The 23,587-nt window shown below is 35.9% G+C and overlaps 2 protein-coding genes across 2 annotated transcripts; one reads left to right on the top strand and one right to left on the bottom strand.

The window, feature by feature from the left end:
- The first annotated feature begins 160 nt into the window (after nt 1–160).
- Nucleotides 161–10,815, top strand: LOC128863036 (ATP-binding cassette sub-family C member 10). The gene is made up of 15 exons (XM_054101930.1): nt 161–537; nt 643–1,063; nt 1,154–1,386; nt 1,465–1,912; nt 1,971–2,182; nt 2,245–2,751; nt 2,841–3,044; nt 3,135–3,252; nt 3,314–3,553; nt 5,843–5,985; nt 6,057–6,239; nt 6,300–6,689; nt 8,704–8,836; nt 8,896–9,732; nt 9,805–10,815. Exons 2-15 carry the CDS (start codon nt 706–708, stop codon nt 10,278–10,280), a joined length of 4,482 nt encoding a protein of 1,493 aa, XP_053957905.1. The 5' UTR covers nt 161–537; nt 643–705; the 3' UTR covers nt 10,281–10,815.
- Nucleotides 10,816–16,421: 5,606 nt separating this feature from the next.
- On the bottom strand, nt 16,422–22,842 carry LOC128864500 (protein mitoshell). Its single transcript, XM_054104194.1, has 7 exons — nt 22,343–22,842; nt 21,610–21,909; nt 21,085–21,537; nt 20,986–21,028; nt 19,726–20,908; nt 19,491–19,637; nt 16,422–17,785 (listed from the first exon to the last, which is right to left on the bottom strand). The coding sequence occupies exons 1-7, from the start codon at nt 22,380–22,382 to the stop codon at nt 17,636–17,638; spliced, it is 2,316 nt and encodes a 771-aa protein (XP_053960169.1). The 5' UTR covers nt 22,383–22,842; the 3' UTR covers nt 16,422–17,635.
- Nucleotides 22,843–23,587: the final 745 nt, after the last annotated feature.

Below are 23,587 nucleotides of genomic sequence, written 5' to 3'. Positions count from 1 at the left end.
TTGAAGATCAAAAGTAAATTCATTTATTTACGGTTATTAAGTTTGTTTGTGGTTGTTTATTAACGTTGGATGAAAGAGTTCGTTTTTTTTAAGGAATTGCACATATGTTTGCAGTTTCTTGCGTATTCACAATGTACAAGTTGTCAAATCTTCCGCAATTGTAAACATAGAGATTTAATTCGATTTCGTCTTGACCGCTGTTTGCGGGGATTTTCAGGGTACTTTGAAAATAAATATACGGCCTTTGTTTACTTTCATTTAAGCAATTCCTTCATAAGACGAAGCATTAGTCATATTCTTTTGGCAAATCAATCAAAAAGGTTCGAAAGAGTAGATCCTAAGTAAGATAGGGAATATAATGTTGAAAATTTTTGTTGAATATTAAAAAGTTTGGCACGAAGCCGTTCAAGAGCATTGAAGCCTATATTAACAAATTCTCATTGGTTCGGCGATTCAATAAGTGTGAAAATAATACAGCAGAAGAAATCTTACAAAAAAAGGAATTATCAAAATTATGAATGGCTGGAGAATAGCAAGGTTTGTACAAAAACAATTACAATTAAAAACATGTGTACGTATGTAATTTATATTTGTGCAAACTATTTGTTGTGAAATGAACTTAAAAAGTATCTGCTTTTTTAGTGCGGTTAACTACTAAATAGAGCTAAAAACATCTGCCGATATCGCGCATAATTTTTAGGCACAATGGCTGACGTAGATGTGGTTTTGTACTGGAATTGGACAGAGTTTTGCTCAACTGGGTTGAAACCATTCGCCGGTAACTCCAATGATTTACTACCATGCTTTCAGGAGATTGTGCTGCAAATCCCAATCTATACCATATTTGCCGCTATCTCTGCTTATAATTTTGGCTCCTATACGCGCAGCGTGCTGCGTGATGTGCTGCAATTGCGTCTTCTTTATCTGCGTGTCGGTGTGACAATTGTGCTGGCGCAACTCCCCCTCTGGAAGATATTCGTTTTTCATCACACGGGAGTCCAGCTGTATCCGGTCGATGTGTTAGTTGTGGCGGCAGAAGGTGTGATGTGGGCTGTGCATGTGGGTGCGTACCATAAATCTTTTACTACCTAATTGAATTTGTCAACAAATTATCTAAGCATTTCATGTATGTGTGCAATAATTTTGCTTACAGGCTATTTGTTATCAACACGTCGTTTTGGCAGACTCAGCCATCGCGGTTCACTTTGCATGAATGTGTCATGGTTGGCAGTATTTGTGTTGGACGTAGTGTGGTTACGCACCAGCGTTAATTATGATTGGTGGCCTTGGAGTTTGGTAACTGTGATTTTCGATCTTCTCTATGCTTTAACGTTAATTCCAACTGGAAATGCGGTTTTGGCTACTCCACGATACCCTGCTGGCAGAGTAAATAAATTTTTTCATATACCTTACACACTTTTTTCAGATTAAGATGAAATTGAATTTTTATAATATGAATGCTAGGAAGATGAGTCGCTGCTCGGTAACCGCTATACCTACTTTCATTTTGACCTAAATGAAACGCATCTCGGTCATGCACAAGACGAAGCCAGCTACATGTCACGCTTCATTTTTAGCTGGGTGGATCCGTTAATATCGAAAGGTGTTGTTGGTGGTCTCAAAAAAATTGAAGATCTATTTGATCTACCTGATGCATTGAACATTTCGCGTTTAAGTGAACGCCTACAAATTTGTATTTCACAATCTAAAACATTGTTTTGGGCATTGCACAAGGGATTTGGGCGCGAGTTTTACTTAATAGGCGTACTACGATTTATAGCCGATACTGCTGGGTTTGCGGGGCCACTGCTACTGGGTGGCTTGCTGAAACAGCAAAATCAAAATGATGACACTGAAACGAACTGGGTCCCTTACCTTTACGCACTTGGGCTATGCGCGACATCCTGGTTATGTAAGAAAAATAATCTTTAATTCATTGCATATAATCTAATATTTGTGTGATTTTTTAGCTGCCATATGTGGCACCCATTTCATGTGGCGTATGTCCATGATTGGCATGAAAATGAGAATAGCGCTTGTTAGTGCTATTTATCGCAAATCTTTGGAAGCACGTGTATTAAAGAGTTCACGCCCGGAAATACTCAATCTTATGTCAACAGATACTGAACGAATAGTGAATTCGTGCATCAGCTTCCATTCCTTCTGGAGCATACCTTTCCAGGTAGGAAAATCCAGTGTAATAAAAGTGTCACATAACAGTTTATTTATCATTATCACTTTCAGCTTTTTACCACTCTCTACTTACTCTACACACAATTGGGAGCCGCCTTCTTGGCTGGGCTAATATTTGGCATAGTGCTCATTCCAATAAATCGTTTGCTGGCGTTACGCATTGGCCAATATTCGCGTGGTCTCATGTCGGCTAAAGATTTACGTTTGGCTGCGACCAGCGAAACTATGTGCGGTGCAAAGCAGATCAAATTGCATGCGTGGGAAGAAATATTTATAGAGCGGATTCGTGGTTACCGCAAGGAAGAAGTGAATTTCTTAAAAAAACGCAAATATTTAGATGCGCTGTGCGTTTACTTCTGGGCCACCACGCCAGTGTTGATGTCGTTACTCACATTCGGTGCATCTGTGCTGTTGGGTAATCCTTTAGTGGCAGCATCTACATATACAAGTGTAGCACTTTTAAATATGCTAATTGGACCGCTAAATGCATTTCCTTGGGTGCTTAATGGACTAATAGAGGCCTGGGTGTCATTGAAGCGCCTACAGGAACTTGTTGATGTAAGAATTTTAGAATTGGGGAATTTTGCAAAAATCAAATTTTTCTATAATTTTAATATGTTACGGATATTATTTTCACTTTCACTTAGCTGCCTAATCTGGATTTCTCTACGTACTACAATCCAATTATTAAATCTACCGGCTACGGTAGCTCAATGAAATTGGATGAAAAGCCAATAGTATTAGAGATGAAGGCGGCGTCTTTCGAATATGTGAATGGCGCAAATGATGGAAATGACGAATGTCAGCAACAAAAATTTCGTTTGGAAAATGTCAATTTAACGGTGAAAAAGGTATAGTAACAAAACTCATTCATTAATTTTTATTTTATTACTGTTTACTGTCTTTATTTACCTATTACCGTTTACTTTATTTATGCAAAGGGCGATTTGATATGTCTCGAAGGTCCTGTCGGTGGCGGTAAAAGCGCTTTAATCGATGCCATAGTGTCTGGCATCAATTGCACATCGGGCACCGTATGTGTGCACGAACTTACTTCGGGTATTATGTTGCAGGGTTCGTATTTTGTGTTTTCTATTAATACAAAGCTTTATGTTTTCAGGCTTCGGATATGTGCCCCAAACGGCTTGGCTTCAACGCGGTTCTATACGCGATAACATAATTTGGGGTAATGTTTTCGACGAGCAGTGGTACAAAGCAGTTTTATATGCATGTGCGCTGAACGAAGACCTGGAATTGCTTGGTGGCGATTTAATTGGTATTGGCGAAAACGGACGTACTCTATCGGGCGGACAGAGAGCTCGCGTAGCTTTGGCGCGCGCCGTTTACCAGGATAAGAAAAGTGAGTTAAATAATAAACGTTTGATTTTGCTATTTAAATTATACTACATTGAGAAACCGACAAGAAAAATTTGGCAATGAGAAAAACTGCTCGCAAAAAATCCGCTGTCATTCTACCATTCGCTTGGCGCTGTATGGTGCATCATTTGTGAGACAAACGGGGGGCGTATCCTTAATGTACTTAGCCTTGCCATAAATTCTGTGACAAATTTTACAATGCATACGGCGAGATCGAATTCGCAGAAAAAAGTTCCGTTATTTTGGCTTTTATTCGTATGCAATGTGTACCCATAAATTATACTCAATTTTGTGGCAAATTTCGCTTGTTAACAATGGAGTGGAGAGTTACGGAAAATCGCATCGCAAGTGAGACTTAGGAATTGCTGAAAAAACTTTATATTTCGTGAATGTTTGTTTACCACACGATCAATCGTTTTCCGCAAACGTCTGAAGTGATAGACAGAAAAGGAACTGGTTGTCCTCGCATGGGTCGGACCAGTGTAGCCATAAAAGCCGTTCGAGAAGGAATTCGCAAAAACCCCCTGAGAAAGCAGAAAATCATGCCAGGGAAATGAATGGATCGATCAGATCCATGTCAAAACTAATTAGAGATGATCTCCACATGAAAGCCTTCCGTCGCTCAACTGGTCATATTTTGACAACGCGCTTGGAGAAAATTAGACTCGACAGATTAAAGCAGCTTCTTCGGTGGCACGCAGTCAACGGCCCTGAAAATATTATTTTCACAGATGAGAAAACTTTTACTGTTGAAATGCTAAAACTTCTAAAGACGCAAAACATGTTGTTCCAAGGATAGTTTGTTCAGCTTGGTCACCATTCAGCCTCCGTAATTGTTTGATCGGGAGTGTCTTGTAAAGGAAAAAGGGGGTAAGACCGGGGCAAAAGTGTGCCAGGAGGATATCTTAGAAGACGTAGTGAAGCAGTCGAGCAGTACTCTCTTGAATGGAGAGCATTGGATCTTCCAGCAAGTTTCCGCTTCAGCCCATAAGTCAAAAACCAACCATCGGTGGCTAAAAAACAATATTCCTGGGTTCAGAGCCGCAAAAGATTGGCTGTCTGGAAGTCCAGATCTGAATTTGTCAATATTTACACGATTAAATAAAACGAACCTCATTAAAAAAAAGTATTTTAATTTCATATCTATAACGGACTTATAGTAAGTCCCTCGCCTAATTTGAAATGATGTTTTTGGGTGTTTCTTAAAAAGTGTGTAAAACGGAAACAAAAAACGATTTTTTTATTTTTGTTTTCAGTATTTTATTTTTTGATGCATTGTAAAATAATAAAAAAAATTTTAGCATACGAGGTTCGTTCAAAAAGTTGTCAGCCTTCAAAAAATGGTATGTCGCTGGCGACACGGATTCCGCAACTCACAGGTGTCTAATCAAAAAGACAATATTCAATGTGCATGTCTTTATCGTGTGAACTACGATCCTAAAAAAAAAGTCGACAAAATGGCAGACATTCAAAGATGAAAAACCGTTTTTGACCCTCCTTTTATTGTTTTTTTAAAGGTCCGAAAAAATACTAAAAATATTCGTTCCCCGAACGATAACGACATCAATTCTACGTCATTTAATTTTTATTTCATCAAAATCGGTTCGGTAAAACCGGCTATATCTGTGTCGCCAGTTTGAAAAACGTGGCTTCGAGAAAAACGAGTCCCAGCATGAATGTGCTTTGGAGCAAATGTTGACAGCAACGAATTATATGATTTATTATTATTTTGCGTATTTGAACTTAATAAATAAAATAAGCAGGTGCTATTTTGAAATTTTGCTGTAGAGGTTGCGTCACTAAAATTGCTATATCTACGTAAATACATATAATATTCGGAATTTCGAAAAATCGTTTGGGGACGATATTTTTGAATATTTAATCTACATAAATAAGCAGAAAAAAATTGAAATAAAAAAAAATCGACATTTTTTTTAGATCGATATTTTTTTTTTAAATAGATTTTTTTTTAATCGAAATTTTTTTTAAATTGGTTTTTTTTTTAAATCGAATTTTTTTTAAATCGAAATTTTTATTTTTAAATCAAATATTTTTTTAAAGCGACATTTTTTTAAATCGAATTTGTTTTTAATTCGAAATTTTTTTTTTTCAAGTAAAGCGAGGGCCTTAACATATAACCGAACTTATGGCAGGACTAAGTATGTATAAACGTATACGTGCCAGTCTATTCTTTTTATTAAACATTTTCGTTTATTTGATTACGTTTGATTACAGTTTTTGCCATTTATTATTCTACTTGTGTTGTTCACAGTTTATTTGCTCGACGACATACTCGCCTCTTTGGATGCGCACGTCTCGCGTCACATTATTAAGTACTGCATACTTGGCTTGTTGAAGGAAAAGACACGCATTGTGGTGACGCGCAGTGTCTCCTTGTTCTACCACGCACATCAGGTGACATTCATAACTCTTTTCTAAGTCTTTTGATCAATGCGCCAGTAAAACTAAAATTTACCAACATTCAGATACTCCACATCGAGGACGGCAAAGTAACTCAAAGCCAATACATGTCCGAAAGTGTTGATATAAATTTGGATTTGGATGTAGAAGCCACCGACGACATATACGATTACACACGTCGGTCCTCGATAGATTTGGATGACCAAAATTCGATTGATAAAAAGAGCGTTGACAGTATTATGCTCGAGGTATTTTTTCGGTATTTTACTTTATTATTTCATTAAAATAATGCTTTCATTGTTTTACAGGAATCACGCGAATACGGCAAAATCTCGTTAAATGTGCTGTCTTGTTACTGGCGAGCCATTGGCACTCCCTTGGCGATCACCACATTAACTTTCGTAATACTTATGCAGCTGACACGCAATTTGTCTGATGCGTGGCTGGCCCACTGGGTGACTGACACCACGCTGGATCCACAAAATAATGGCACAAACTTGGAGTATGTTGACAACGTGTCACCACAGACTAGGAATCACACTGAGCCGCCACACAACACCGGCTATTATCTGGGCATCTTTGCAGCGCTGGCGGTGCTAAATTCGCTTGCGACAATTGCGCGCGCTTTCCTGTTCGCTTTTGCCGGCATAAAAGCCGCCATATTCATACACGATAAATTGCTGCGTAAGGTGTTGTTTGTAAGTGAATGTGATTGCGTTAGGAGGAAGAAACGCAAAAAATGGAATGCAGTATTGCGATTTTTATTTTTTAAGTAATTAAAAACTCCGTAGCCGAATGGGTTGGTGTGTGATTACCATTCGGAATTTACAGAGAGAAACGTTGGTTCGAATCTCGGTGAAACACCAAAATTAAGAAAAACATTTTTCTAATAGCGGTCACCCTTCGGCAGGCAATGGCAAACCTCCGAGTGTATTTTTGCCATGAAAAAGCTCCTCATAAAAAATCTCTAACGTTCGGAGGTTGTAGGTTCCTCCATTTGAGGAACAATATCAAGACGCACGCCACAAATAGGAGGAGGACCTCGGCCAAACACTCCAAAAAGTGTGTACACGCCACTCGATATTTAAAAAAGTTTCATATAAAACTAAAGCCTCAGATTAGATTAAATTCTCTACGAGGTTTGCACTTCGACCTCATGGCCTTTTGTGTCCTCTACTCATCACAGTACCTCATCCAAACTCAGTTCCTTTATTAGGCCGGATTCACACTATGATGCCGATCACGGTCCGCTCTCGGTCCAGTCTCGGTCCGGTAAAATATTCACAAATGAAAAACAATGACTGTATTCACACTATCCGTGCTGTTCAAGTTTCGGTACAGTCACACTCCAGCATCGATCAAGTTCGAAGAATATTTTGCTGGAGCGTGATCGAACTTGCCGCGACTTGTACTGATAGTGTGAATAACGTTGCGTTCTCGGTTCAGTCTTTCGACAATAGCAACCTATTGGAGAATTGAAAAAATTTTCAATTTCATTTTCATTTTCAACGAACGATGAATCGCGACTGGACCGATGTAAGAACACAAATGTAGATGTCGAAAGATTTTACCGAACCGAGACTAGACCGAGAACGAACCGTGATCGGCACCATAGTGTGAATCTACCCTTAAACTTAGTATAGGGCCTTTCTTCTGGCTGCAGTTGGCCAAGATGTATAAACCTTTTCCGCGCTATAGCGCTACATTCAAGGAGAAGGTGCTTTGGAGTCTCCTGGGAACTAAGGCCTTAAAACTTACAATTTACTGAAATTTTCCTTGCTTCATAACTCTGAAGTGGTCGATATGAAAATTTAGAGATTTTTCTCTTGAATGATGAATTGAAATTACTACCGGTAAAATTGATAAAAGAAAATATTAGGTTGGGGCATAAGTTCGTAGCGTTTTTACCGAAGACTTTTATTTAAACAAAAAACAGTAATTATATCAATAAGTTAATAAATTATGTATTCGCCGTTGCAGTTAACAACCTCTTCCCACCGCTCGACGAATTTGTTGATGCCGTTCCGCCAAAGATCGCCTGGTCTAGAGTCAAAGTGATGCGTTGAGCTCATGAGGCACCCAGGCTTCCAATTTTTCGGTAAATACCATTGAATGAAAGTGATTGAGAATCGTTCTATGATTGATATGACAGTTCGTTTTTTCCGCCAATTCGCGACTGGTTTGGCAACCGTTCTTCTTCTTCAAAAGTGATTTGAGATGTTCTTCATCGAAATCAGAAAGTCTTCCGCTACAGGACGTGTCATCGAAGTCAAAGTCGCCATTTGTTAACTTTGCTACCCACTTTCGTGCTATCCATGACACCTTCTCCATACACGTCGCAAATGCCCCTGACTGCTTCGCCAGCTTCGACACCTCAATGAAAAGCAAAGAAGAGCAGGTGTCGAAAATGTTGATTTTTGTCTACTGGCTATTCCATTCCAAAGCCTGAAAATTAATAAAAAATTAAATAACTAAAAAATACAATTAACAAAGTTTTGTAAAGCAGAAAGAGTTCTATCAAATGAATACGTACGCTTTGCCAAACAGCAAACAAGTCGTTGTAAAATAAAATAAAATATAAAAACGCTATGAACTTATTCCCCAACCCAATATAACTGCAATATTGCGTTTTTCCGCTTGAGCTACTTCCTTGTCGCATATAAATCCTTTTTATTTCTTCTTAATACTAAAAAAAATGTATTTCTTCCTTAGGCAAAATTCAATTTTTTCGATATCACCTCCGTCGGTCGCATACTAAACCGCTTTTCCTCGGACACTTACACAGTCGACGATTCTCTGCCCTTCATAATGAATATCCTCTTGGCGCAATTATTGGGTCTCGCAGGTAAGTTTGCTACTATACTAAATATTTTTCTACAATTACATTTTATTACTTATTTTTAGGTGCACTTTGCATAAGTTTGTACGCCATGCCCTGGTTAGGTCTGATAATCATACCGATGGTTCCCATATATCTTAACCTACAATACCGATACCGTTATGCATCGCGCGACATAAAACGACTTTCAAGCAATGCACTCTCACCACTCTATACACATTTCACCGAAACTCTACAAGGACTAGTCACAATTCGCACAATGCGTGCAAGTGCGCGCTTTCAGCGCGATTTCCATGCCAAACTGGAGGAGAGTATAAAGGCACAATTGACCGCTGCTGCCGCCCAGCAGTGGCTAAGTCTACGCTTACAATTCTTAGGTGTTTTTCTAGTAGCTGGCGCTGGTTTTCTTGCTGCCATAACCTCAGCACATGTCACAAATCCGGGTCTAGTCGGTTTGGCCATTTCGTATGCACTCTCAATAACCGGACTGTTGGGTGGACTACTGAGTGCTGTTGCTGAAACTGAGCAGGAGTTTGTAGCGGTTGAACGCGTGAATGAGTATCTGCATTTGGAGGGTGAAGACAACGCCGAAGGCACATGTGATCCACCATTTGGTTGGCCTAGTCAAGGTGCATTGAAATTCAAAAACGTTGAACTGCGTTATCGCGATAATTTGCCGGCAGCGCTGCATGACATCAATTTGCGCACAGAAGCGTTTGAGCGTGTGGGCATTGTGGGACGCACGGGTGCGGGCAAAACGACGCTGGTGGCGGCATTGATGCGTGTAGCGCCACTGAGTCGTGGTGAGATCATATTGGATTGTGTGAATTTGAAAACACTGTCGTTAAAAGTGCTGCGCGAGCGTTTGGGCATTATACCGCAAGACCCATTCCTCTTTGAAGGTATTGAACAGTACATTTTTACCTTAGAAATATGAATAATTTTGATACATTTTTATTTTTGTTTTCTCTCAGGCACCGTACGCGAAAACCTCGATCCACGCCACAATCACTATGACTCTGAAATTTGGCATGCACTTGCCAGTTGCCATGCAGCCACGCAGCTGGTACAATCGCTGGGTGGTTTGGATGGACGCATCGAGAAGGGCGGCACCAATCTGTCGGCTGGTCAGCGACAACTTATGTGTCTAGCGCGTGGACTACTCAAAAATGCGAAAGTAGTGTGCATCGACGAGGGTACCTCCAATCTGGACGACGAATCGGCTATAGCCATACAGCAGGCACTGCGAAACGCCTTCAAGAGCTCAACAGTGCTATTCATAGCGCACAGATTGCGCGGTCTACAACTAATGGATCGCATTATCGTAATCGAACATGGTGAGATCAAGGAGGAGGGAACACCGCCTGAATTGGCCCGCGATACACGGTCACTCTTCCATGGTATGCTGCAAGCGCAGCAGATCAGTGTAGAGGAGTTTTGTGCGAATTAGTGCGATTGTTGTAATACATAGTAAGAGTGATAAATCTATGTACGCATGACAATTTTGAACACAAAATATTTTTAAATAATTAAAGAGTTTCTACGACACAATAATTAAATAATTAAACTGAAATGTAATTATAGTTGACGTAGGTTAGATAACTTATAACTACATGTTCCTGGTTTTGATGAGGAACGAAACCGGAGAACGTATGTATAGAGAGTAGATATGTATGTAAATATATATGTAGAATATATAAATATGTATGAAATATATAAATATATATGAGATATATAAATATATATAAATGTACACATATATATATTCATATATCTTTGCAACCGACGCGTACAGCCTTGAATAAGTATTGAACCGAGCTTCTTCTCCAATTTGTGGCGTGCGTAGTGTTGTTCTGCAAACGCATATTTATTTAGATAAACTTAAAATTACAATTTAATGTATTTAATAATGTAAAAAAGCCTTTAATAACCAATGAATGACAAAGATCATAGGTATATTAAACTCAAATTTATTAAGAAAGACTACGTAGTTATTTTAAATAATATATAAAAAATAATATATACATAAAAAAATAATATATACAAAAATAAAAAATAATATACATATATATATAATAATATATATAAAAAATTAATTAATAAAATATACGAATGAATTTTGACTATTTACTTAATTCTTCCAATAAAGAATGGACACGAAGAAACTAATCGATTGTGTTTACTCGTCAATTGCGTAAAACTAACTGTAAAAAAGTGAGTACACCTAATTCTCTTTTTACACGATAGATACGTTCCCAAAAAATTGTGTAAAAATAGAATCAGTTGAAAACAATATTAACCCTTAACGGTCGAAAAACCCCGCTACGGGGACATAGTATCATACCTACTTATGCGATAGAAAGCGAAAGGCCCCAATACGGGGACATGAAAAGAATTCAGTTTTCATTTCATTTATTTATCATCGCTGTATTTTTCTTTAAGAAATATTGCAAATTTGTACATCCCTGGTTTGTTGATCATACACTGACAACAAATATTTACCGTAATATAACGTTTTGAGGCGTAAATATTGTGTAATATTCACAACAGATCTATCGCATTGATATTCAGTGTAGTTTGCAATTTAGAAGCTTTCAACCTGCAAATATATAGGCTATGTTCAGAAACGCATTATAATGCGCAGTACATGCAGCGCTGGCAGCACTGTCAATGTGACAATTCATGCAACTGATAGATTTGTTGAAAAATTGCAAATAGATTTGTTGCATTTATGAACGCGCTGTGCAGTAAAATGGAATTGTTACTAAGTTTGGTTATGGACGATGTATGTGAGGAAAAACCGATAGTCTTTTATTAAATTTAAGAAAAAAAAACGTGTAAAGTTTAAAAGGACATATCTTGTCAAAAGTTTAATATCAAAAGTTTAATATCTTTTTTTTATTCGCTTATATGTGATGAGTAAATTCGAAAATTTTCGCTGGGCGATGTTGCTATCTATTTTTAAATCTTTATTAACTTTTTTTACTTCATCTACGACCTTAGCCCAGAGCACGCTCTTTTTCCTCCTTCCCGATGTGAACTCGTTCTCCATGCTCAGTCGGACTCTGAGCAGTAATTTTATCTCCGATGTACTAAAGTAATCACTAAAACCAAGAAAAGTATAATAAAATAAAGTTTAAATATCGTATTTTTCATCAATTTTTGTATTAAAAGCTAAAATAAATAATTAAATACCCACTTTTCATCAGACATTGTACTAGCGTATTTATTGGCAGTGTGAAAATTTTTGCTGCAAATAATGCACGACTTTTGATACAAAAATTACGTTTAAGAACGCGTTGCATTTGCAGTACTGCCATATTTGCATTTTTGAACGCACTGCTCACTCTGAAATGGTATGTTGCGCATTATAATGTATTGTTGAACATACCCATAATATATAATATATTGGCGTCTTCCAACTTTAAAGTATGTCTATTATAATAAGGTTTAGTTAACTTTTATTTTAAAAATAAATAAGCATAATAAAAATTTAAAATAATAGATTATGGAGAAAATACATAAAGACGAAGATTATGAAAATAACAGTTGTGAAGACGAGTGGATGTTTGATTTACGAAATATAGATATGAAAAGTGTTTGTGAAGAGTTTCCTCAATGTGAATATAACTCCATATCGTCATATGAATTCAAAAAAGCCCTAAGTTACAAAAAATTCAAAATCGACTTTTTAGTTGATTATTATGCACCGTATCATTATACATGTTCCTTTAAAATTTTATAATCCAACAACCAATAATGACGTTGGTATAAACAAAATTCGAAAAGCCCGTGACGGTGACGGTGAATAAAACATTTTCATTTTAAAAGGTTTTTTGCTTCTCCTGTAAAATTTTTAAAATGTAACTTAGGGCTTTTTTGATTTCATGTGACGATATTCATATCTAAATAAATCAGTTTAAATGTTTAGTTTAAGTTTTCATCCTCATAAACGTTATAGAATTTCAATTAATTTTCCGTCGCCTTATGGGAGAGTATTACAAAAAAAGCTTTCGGCCGTTAAGGAAAAAACATTTTTTTAGAGTTCACTTAAGGGGACCTGGTGGTCCAGAAATTTCAAAAAGTAGATTTTTTTCTTGCGATATTTCGAAAGTATAGTATCTTAAGAATATGATATGAAATTTTCATGGCCGCGCGTACCTCAAACTTTAAACTCATTTACAGGCCCGACGAGGGGGGGGGGGGGGGGGGGGGGAGCGGGTATCGGGTACTTTTTCCCCCCGGGCCCGGAGTTCTCAGAGGGGCCCGGACTCGAGATTATAGGTATTTATATGAATTAGACATTAGGGCCCGCATTTGTTGTTGTTCACAACATATTCAACTATCTTCGGAACTAGAATCATAATTTAATTTAAGGTGTTAGGGGCCGTTCATAAACCTCGTGTCCCGAATTTCAGAAAAAATGTGCCCCCCTCCCCCCTTGTGACTCTCTGTGACAAATCTTTACACAACTCACGTGATAATTCGTGATATAACTGATACCCCCCGTCCCCCTCCCCCCAGCGCATCACGAGGTTTATGAACGGTCCCTTATATACAGTTAGAATTTTCAAAAAATCGATTTTGTTTTATTTTTATTTTCTTAAGGTACATATGTATATTTAAGAATACACACAGAAAATTTAATATCGTTCCGGTGAATATTTTCGAAGGTACACGCAAATTTGGAAAAACGTCTCAGAGTGATTTTCAAACTTAAAACGCGTTTTTCTCAAAATGGTGTTTTCAAAGTCGGTGACCAACATTAATCAAATTTTAATACGAGCTTCTTAAATATATTTTTTAGTAATTAGTCGAAAATTGTTCCTGACCGATAAATATTTTTTTTTACAAACAATTTAAGGCCGAAATTTTGGTCAAAAATCGATTTTCTTTTTTGAGAAACCACCATTTTGTCAAAAAAATTATTTTGATTACTCCTATTAATTACTAGATTTAACATTACTTTAACGAAATCTGTTTGGTTTTTTAATTTCAGAGGATCCAATTCAGAGATATAGTGGTAACCGCAAAACGTCTTTTTTGAAAGGAGCTCCCGGTAATTAGCTGTAGCTCCTTTCCAAATAAATATTTTTACTAATACTAAGTCTTAAAATACATTTAAAAGACAACATATGTGTAAAAAAATTAAGATCAAAAAATTTAAAATTTTTCTCAGAAAAAAATCTGGAAAATTCGCTTTTTTCGGCCTTCTAACTGTTTATGACTCCTTAAATAATTTCCTATTTTTTATTCTAAACAACTAGTGAAAAAGACCCGATTTTACGAACTTTTTTCACGAAATCACTTCCACCGTCCGGGTCCGATTTTTCACTTCACTTTTTTATAATAAATACTTTTTTTAAATAAAATTGTTTTTTGTACGCCCAATAGATGTTGTGATAAACACGAAAACTTGAAATATCGTTTTTTTTAATTTTAATGACAAAAAAAAAAATCGTGAAAATAGGTGGGTCTCATTAAAATTTTATTTCGTGCTTACACATTTTAATTCATTAAATTATTATAAGAAATAAATTATTAAGCGGCGGGAGCAAAATCTACCGAGTCTCAGATACTTTTCCCGAGACTAATTTAAGCACTTCGTACATGCGTCGAAAAATCTCACTCTAAAAAACTCATAAAATATTGAAAACCGTGTTAAAACAAAAAAATCCGTTTTAAAAAAGATTTTTTTTCTTTTTAACTAATGTTAAATAAAGTTCGTATGAAAAAAAATTCGCGTAAAAAGAGAATTAGGTGCACACATATTCATTGTGTTTATTGTCATTATTAAGCGGTGTATGCACTATTCGTAACTTCTACGTATTCTTCAAAATTTCTTCTGTTAGTGTGAGCTTGCGGAGAAAATTGTGCGCAAAATGATCATTTGTCGCACAATGGCCTAGCAAAATTTTTGAATAGTACGATAACGGTAACTTATGTGTTAAAAAAGTTGTTATGAAACCTTGTTTGTGGAACGAAGGCGTGAAAGCGGAAGAAAAAAGGATTTGTGTCGCAGTCACAAGTCAGAGAAGTGGTGTCATTATTTCGAATAAAACCTTGCTTTTTATTTCAATATGCTGCCAATTATGTAGGTCCATATGTCGAAAGGTTACGTCCAGAAGGTTTACGATCATATAAAAAGCACCCAATCGAAATGATGAATCAAATCAGAGTGCTAAAGCACGTACGTAAAAATTATGCAGTCAAGACATACGGAAATATGGCCGTGTGATTTTGACCGATGAAACCAACCTATCAAGAATCCCATCAGAGAAATTTTCCGATCGCAAAGGGTTAATAGCGACGTTTCTGATAGAAGAATTTCATATTTAACTGCTTTGAATTAAATTTAAATTCCAATTGACTTGATTTTCTCTCAATTAGTCCGAATTACGAATAAGTCTATCGTCCACCTTTGACTCTATATCTGGTGTAGGGCAAGGTTGCATGTTCAAAACGTTTATTGCGGATTCGGTCGCCCAGAACAATCAACCACAGACAAGTTTGGGCAAATTGTAAGCACTTACCCATCCAGACTGAAATAAAGCAGAGGAAGTGGAGGTGAATTGGTCATGCTCTTCGAAAAAATCCCACAGAAAGCACTCGATTGGAACCTGCTAGGCAGTAGAAACAAAGGACGCCCTAGGTGCACTAGGAAGATAACTCTCGGACTAGAACTTAAGGAGTTATATACAGTTAGAAAGCCGGAAAAAGCGAATTTTCCAGAATTTTTTCTAAGAAAACTTTTAAATTTATTGATCTACAAATTTTTTACACATATTATGTTATCTTTTAACTGTATTTTAAGATATAGTATTAGTAAAAATATTTATTTGGAAAGGAGCTACAGCTAATTACCGGGAGCTCCTTTCAAAAAAGACGTTTTGCGGTTACCACTATATCTCTGAACTGGATTCTCTGAAATTAAGAAGCCAAACAGATTTCGTTAAAGTAATGTTAAATCTAGTAATTAATAGAAGGAATAATCAAAATAAATTTGTTTGACAAAATCGTGGTTCCTCAAAAAAGAAAATCGATTTTTGACCAAAATTTCGGCCCTAAATTGCTTATAAAAAATATATATATATTTATCGGGGAGAAAAAATCTTCGATTAATTACTAAAAAATATATTTAAGAAGCTCGTATAAAAATTTGGGACTAATCGGCTTAGCCGTTTTCGAGTAATGTTGGTCACCGACTTTGAAAACACCATTTTGAGAAAAACGCGTTTAAAGTTTGAAAAGCACTTTACTTCAAGTTACTACAAGTAACTTCGAAAACGATATTAAATTTTAAAATTTTCGGTGTTTATTCTTAAATTATTTTATGTACATTGAGAAAAAAAATAAAAAAATCTATTCTTTGAAAATTCTAACTGTATATACATACATAACTCCTTAAGGCTGCAGGGAAATCTTTCAAAGAAGTCAAAGTCATCGCAAAGGTTCGTGACCGTTGGAAGCGTTTTGTAGAAGTCCTATGTCCCATCAGGGATGAAAGGAATTCAAAGAGTGCGAATTACAAATAGAAAAGTTTTTTTTTTAATTTTATTCTATTATGTATTTGAAATACTTCGATGTTGGGGTTATCACAAATGTTACAACGAATCTCAATTAAGAAATGTGGTAATGTATTTATTATATATGTATAGGTTTAAAATGCGGTTACATTAATTTCATGGCATTCCCACACTGTTTTACAAACACAACATTTATTTATTTACATGTATTTATATACTAAGCTTGTATGAATATATTTTTAATGCAAATAAATTGCTTAGTCAATTGTTTCGAAAATTAGCTCAATTCATTCGCTTCGATTTGAAATACTAAATTTTTTTTATTAAAAACTAGAACGCACTTAAATACTTGTAATTTACTTGCCATCTATTGACGAAAGATGTTGTTTGATATAAAAATATTTGAAATCAAATTAAAAACACGTAGTTTTTCAAGCATATTTCAACGTAACAACTAAGATTTTGATAGGCCTACAACGCTTAAATTTTGTATAATTTCATTTTAAAATTTAAATGAGATCAACTTAAAATTAAAAATAATCAGCAGTATTAGAGACATTTGTTGCTATCGCTTTTGGTTTTATCTTTGCAAACTTTTCAAATCCAGCATTTTGCAATTTAAGTACTTAAAATACATTGTATATAGATAATAAATCGACATTACTATACTTCTTTATAATTTTACACACAAAAATAATCTTAATTTATAGTTTAAATAATGTGAAACGGCAATATGAATATGCACGCGCATACACATACATAGCAAACACTCACAGGCACAATTGTATAATACATACAAAAGTAAATTGGGCAAAGTTAAAGTTGCCTAAAACTTACAAAAAAAAAAAAACAACATTTTGCTGCATGCGTGCTTCTGTCTACAAACCGCCATCATTAGCCTAAGGGAACAATGGGCGGTCTGTTTTAAGTGATATTTAATTTGATTTAGGTATTTTGCAGAACGTTTATGGCAAACGGTTTGGAAGCGCGCATTTGATAAAAAAATAGTAAAACGAAGCAAATACTAGCCATGCTAACTGGCACTCACATAAGGTTATAAAAGGCCACTCTTCTCTAAACTAAGCACTAAGCATACATAAACTAACCGAAAATAGTCGCTCTAAAACTATGCATCCAAATAGCCAAATAGGCAAATACTAAGCGCCAGCTATTCCTTGTCGTATGCCAGAACTTCAATGCTCTGGTTTTGACCGCCACATTGCAATTTAACGAATTCAAAATGTAATTTATGTAATGCGTGCATGGAAATTTTGATACTTTATTTATTGCGGCAATTGTAGAGCATCTCCTTCGGTTCACCGGTAATGTGGTCGAATTGATAATTCTCAAATGGTGGTTCACTGAGTAACTTATTAAACTCGCATTCGAAGGCGCTTATGGATTTCTGCAATTTACTGTCGACATTAAGCTGAAAAAGTAAAAATAACGTAAAAACAGGGAAAATTTTATATTTAATTAAAATTTTATATTAATGCAACATATTTTGAAAAAAAAGGGTCATAAGGAGGAGGGGGCTAGATGGCGTTTCTCACATTTTTAAGTTATATGATTCCAAAGTTTGTAAATTTAACCAATATTTTCTCCTATTTTGCAAGACACAATTTCAGCTTTGCTTTGCAGCTATTGTTAATTCGGCTGTCGGGTTAGGAGTTTTGCAATTTATAAATGCAATTTAAATTGTTGGCTTATTATACATAAAACGTAAAGTGTTTGTAACGTGTGTGCATGTTAAGAAGATCTAATAATAGATCTGTTCATAAAGCATATAATTTGTAACAATTATTTTGGTGTGCATGTATCCGAAAAACTTGAAAAGTAGTGGAAAGTGAGAGAGCAAAATTGCATTTCATTTTGAGGGGAAGTTGCAAGTTCTTACTGGACACAGCTTTATTTGTAAGTGAGAAAAATAGCCGATCCCAAAGTAAAAATAAATATGAATTAAAATTTACGAATTCAGTAAAAGTTCTAAATTTAAATAAAAATTGTGATTAAACTGAATAATGTAAGTAAATATATTTTAGAAAAAATGTATAAAGTTTATTTGAAGGCATATACCAAATAGGAATCGGGCAATGATATGGAGGTATGTACTTCTGAACCACAGCCTCCAGTCACCGTTGCTGCATTTTCCGAAATATTTACAAATCGAAAGCATTAAAGGTATCTTTTGTGTTTTATGTTTGTACTTCTTGGTTATTAACTCATTTGGCAATAGGAATCAACGAAAATATGAGTAAAGCTGTGATTGCCACAACAATACAATTGCTAACGGAATGTTCTTCATCTGACAGCGATGATGAAATGGAACAAATTATTGTGCACAAAATAAAATCATTTGATGCTAAGCTCGTTATCACACATCTTATTTACTTTATTTTTTTTTTTCTAATTTAGTATGAGGAAGGGTAACTAAAAAATTGTAAATTGTTGTGTTTTTTCACGCCAACAATTTAATCGACTGTTCGTAAAACTTGCAAATTGTTACTGGTTTTGCGTTCACGTAGTATTTTTTATATTTTTCTCGTTGAGAGCGAATACCCGGAAATTAAGTTACTGACAAGTTATTGAATAATTTTTATATAAACAGACTTAATGATAAATAGATATTTGATAAAATAAAAAGATAAAATTTCGGTGAAGATAGAAACCAATAACTTAAAATCTATCATTAACTGAATAGTGGTGGTGTTAATTTTAGCAAAATAAACTCTGAACCAATGTTTCCTATGATTATTATTGGAACATTCCCAAAATTTCTCACAAAAAGCGAATGGCGCCTCGCACAATCCATAAAAAAAATATATATTTTGAACTATGTAGGTTAGGTTAGGTTGCAGCAGTTGTCGTGTGGGGCACACTCAGGCTCATAGCCTAGTGTAATGTCGCATGGGGAACTTAGCCCTATCTCTCCTAAAACCAGTGTAGTAATAGTAATGTTACAGAAGGTGCGGGATTGTCTCTTCCTCCTCCTCATCTAGACATCTTCTACAGAAGTCATTTGTTTGCCCACCTATGCTTTGATCGTGCCAAACTATTAGGTAGTGCCCCAGTGCAACTATGTAAATTATATAAAAAAAGAAAATTTTACACTTTTTTTGTTTTTACAAACCCACCTTTAAATACTCCTTGCCAGTGTGTACAATTTTTTTCACGTCATGCACAACCTCGAAGATATGCTGATAACCGCCTACTTGGCACTTGAATATTATTGAGCGCACATCCATGAAATCATGTTTGTGCTTTAAAATAAATTCCGGAAACTGAAAAACGATTTTTTGATGAGTAACTTTTTCGAGACTCAGAATTAAAGAAAAATAAATCTTACAAAAATCATATTTCACAACTTACATAGTTTTTGGTAAATTGCGATTTAAAGAACAAATCTGCATTTTTCATAGCCATCAGACGTTCAATCATTACATTTAATTTATCGATGAGATCTTTACCGAGTGGACGCGGTGGTGCGGTAGGATCATAATCATTTGAAAATTCCGACAAATTCTGCTCCAGCACGCGTATATCGTAACTTAACCAATTGGGTGGTACTTTTTCTTTTATCTTTAAATACTCTGCAGCAGCCGATCTGTCCACATCAGCAGCTGGTGGCCAAAATTCTGAAATTTGCTCATCAAAATACTGTTCTAGGGAACTGCTGGTGGCGAGCAACTGTTGTGTTGCCGTACTAGTGGCGGCTGTAGTTGTCGCACTTGTCGTTGCGCTATACGCTTGGTCCACAAACAAGACATCTTTTTTGATGGGATTATATGTGCCCGTCTTAAAGTAGGTACCATTTACAGTAGCCTGACGTTGACTACCCTCGGAGTCTTCAACCATCGTGTAAAGATAATTTTTATTGAGCGCATTCTGTTGTGATTTTTCAGTAGACGCATTTAGAAAATCAAAAGAATCGTCAATTAGTGAATTGACTGGCTGTAGCAATTTTATTGGTGTGGTACTAGGCGCCGTACGTGTGCCATTGCTTTCCGATTTCTGGTACACATTCTTCTGTGATTGCACCAAATTGTCTAGATTTACAAATGATTTTATAAGATTTTCAACAAAGTCCATTGTGGTGTCCTGCCATGCTGCAAAACTAACAGCAAAGTCGGGGCTTAGGGCAGCCTTAACTTTGTTAAGCCCCTCTGGTGTATTATAGACATAACCCTTTATAATAATCCATGCATTGATGACGCGCGTGAATACGAAAATAAAGTCCTTTACAGCCCAGGCGATACCCTGCGAATTAATATTGGGTAAAACACCATCTGGACGTATGAGATCTTGTTTCATGCGCGCACAAAGACTGTCGATCTTTTTGAAACACGGTCGATTGCGATGTGTGTAGGCGAGCTTCTCAGCTATTTCGCTGCCACGTAGTGCAAGACGAGTTAGTTCATTGAATTTGACTTGCGATAGCGTAACAGTGCAGCTGCCGGCACTGCTAGGCGAATTGGTAGCGTTGCTGGCATCGCCACCTGCGCCACTGCCAAGAGTATTGTGTGGGCGCACGCCAGTGGTGCTATTGAGGTCACTTTGTTAAAAAAGAAATTTTCATAATTTTGCTTATAAAAAAAGGGGACAAATTAATTGTAATGCATTTAAACTCACTCTGAACTCAATAAAATCGGCGAGCTACGCATTGAAGACGATTCTATGTTAAAAATATATATGGAATATAAAGAATATGCATGTATTTATTATACAAACCTTTATTTTCCTTTTCTGGGCCATCGCCACAAAAATTTAGAAGATTCACTTTAGCCAAAGACGCATTAATCTCATTCATTGAATTGAAATTCAGCGGAGAGTTTTGGTTAACGCATTGTAATCCAATCTGTATATTAACTTTATTCGAATCATTCGCTTGTGAACGCAATGGTACTGTGGCACACGACGAATTACCACTGCTGATCGAAGTAGAGGATGCGCCAGAACTATGTGGCACGTTAGCTGTTTGTGATACCGGCGATATATTATTACATTGTTGTGATGGATTAGGCATGTTCTGCTGCATGCCAGCTGCTGCGGCGGCTGCTGGATATATGGGCACAGCAGCATACGGCAAAGTACCGGCGAGTGCGTATGGCAATGCCATATTTGGTGCCGGTAACATAGGCGATAGGAAAGTAGCTGTGCCATAAGGCCACAAAGCATGCATTTCTGTAAAAAAAGGGCACGCGCAAAATTTACTTCCGGCTAACTGTTATTTCAATTTGCGCTTCTTCTTCTTACCTTGGTTCATCATGTTAGCTAAACGCAAGCGCTCCATTTGCTGCTGTTGTGGCGCCGTTAACCCTACTGGTGTTGGCAGAGATGATGTAGTGACTGGTACTCCTGCGCACACAGTTGCGCTGCCGTTAAGCGAATGATTTTGTTGTTGTTGTTGCAAAGACTCAATGATATGCTCGGGTGGCGAAATTGAAACTTGTGTCGGGCATGCGACGCTTCCTGTTGCCAATACGATATTTCGTTCGGAAAAGTCACTTGGAAGCACGTTTGTTTCAAGCAAGTTGACACCCAAAATTTTACGCTCTGCGTAACGGAAGTAAAACTATTAATAACATTCAACTAATTCACAACCTTTCTTAGTATTTGTATATATGTTTGTCGTTTATGGATGCTTTTTATATTTTCCTTATATTTATTTAATTTTTTCATAATTTTTCTATGAAAGTTAATTAAATCGAAATATCTTGCCTACTACGTTTTAAAAATTTTGTTGAATAATTGAACGAGCACAAAGTGGTAACGGCTACATCAATCATACATACATACACATGTACATATGTACATTTTTACAAAATCAATTCTACGCATTTCGCACGATGAATATTTCCGGCGGATATAAATTGCACAAGTTTTAATTCAAATTAGAAAATCATTTATAATAAATATATACCGGTTGTATTAAATGTTTTTAGTTCAATAGGCCTTTAATATTAAATCGAAATCGTTATTTACTTACGCTGCCTTTTAGCAACTCGTATTTGCGGTTGTTCGTTCATCTTTTCAAAATGGTTGCAGCCAGATGCAGATATTTACACGAACTTTGTTTCCTTTTTCGTCGCTATTGGCGAGAGGAAAAGGAAGCCCAGCAGCTGTTTTAGAAACACGTTACTTTCGCGCAAGCTTTGATTTAGGATTTTAACGGAATTGCGTAGCACTACGATTAAATTTCTTGTATGCCCTTATTGTTTCACCAATTTTCATTTAAACGACACTTGGATAACATTTATAAAATATATATTTTTTACAATATTAACCCAAATTCAAAGAATTAAAATCGTAGCAACAAAAATACAACGAATCGAAATAGAAATTTGGCGACAACTGATGTTTCAAGCAGTGTTGTTATTCCGGTTATAATATTTTTCCCTCTGATGAAAATAAGTGTTGGAATGTGGTAAAATAGTGTCAAATGGCAAATTCTATCTTCATATTTATACAATTTCTTTATAAATAAAATTCTGGATAGTGTTAAATAAGAAGATTACAACCGAAGCAAACCAAAAAATATCCACTTAGAATGATTTATTGAGAATTGTTTGTTAACGACAACCATTCACAATAAAGTTTAAAGTTTAGTTGAGCAAAATAGGTAATTTTCTCTGAAATTATATTTAAGTTGGATTAATACAAGAATTGTACGGTAAACACTCTACATTTTAATGATATGGTTTATAGTGTATGGCCAAAAGTTAATGGGTAATATTTAAACTAATTAAAATTTGAATTAAAAATATTCCAAGGGTAGTGCTATTTTCGTAATCTAGACGCTCTTACAAACCGGATAAATTGCACTGAATAGTTCCGTTTGGTTTTAATATTCTTGATAAATAACGGTATTTTAGTGAGTAATTTTTCGTTCGTGTTTGTTCATGTTAATGCGTTCACTTTTATTATTGCACTAATTGCCATAAGAGGCGCGCGTGAAATTAGTATTGGTGTATAATTATTGCAAATAATGAATAATAAAATAGTGCAATTTTATAAAGATTCAGTGAGGTGGAAGCGCCGCAGTTAATAAACATATTTTTATAATATACATATTTTTAACCCTTTGTTGGACACCCTTTTTTAAATCTTCGGTTGGGAACACGGGTCTGGCCTTTCTTCGTCCTGTTCGAGGATCCCTTTTAAAAGGTTTTATCCATAAATCGACAGAAAATTAAATATAAGGAAGCTACCTGGAAGCTCAAGGCCTTGGCTA

The sequence above is a fragment of the Anastrepha ludens genome, chromosome 5 (assembly GCF_028408465.1).
Source record: "Anastrepha ludens isolate Willacy chromosome 5, idAnaLude1.1, whole genome shotgun sequence".
Lineage (NCBI taxonomy): Eukaryota > Metazoa > Arthropoda > Insecta > Diptera > Tephritidae > Anastrepha > Anastrepha ludens.
This window is presented reverse-complemented; position numbering and strand designations above follow the sequence as displayed.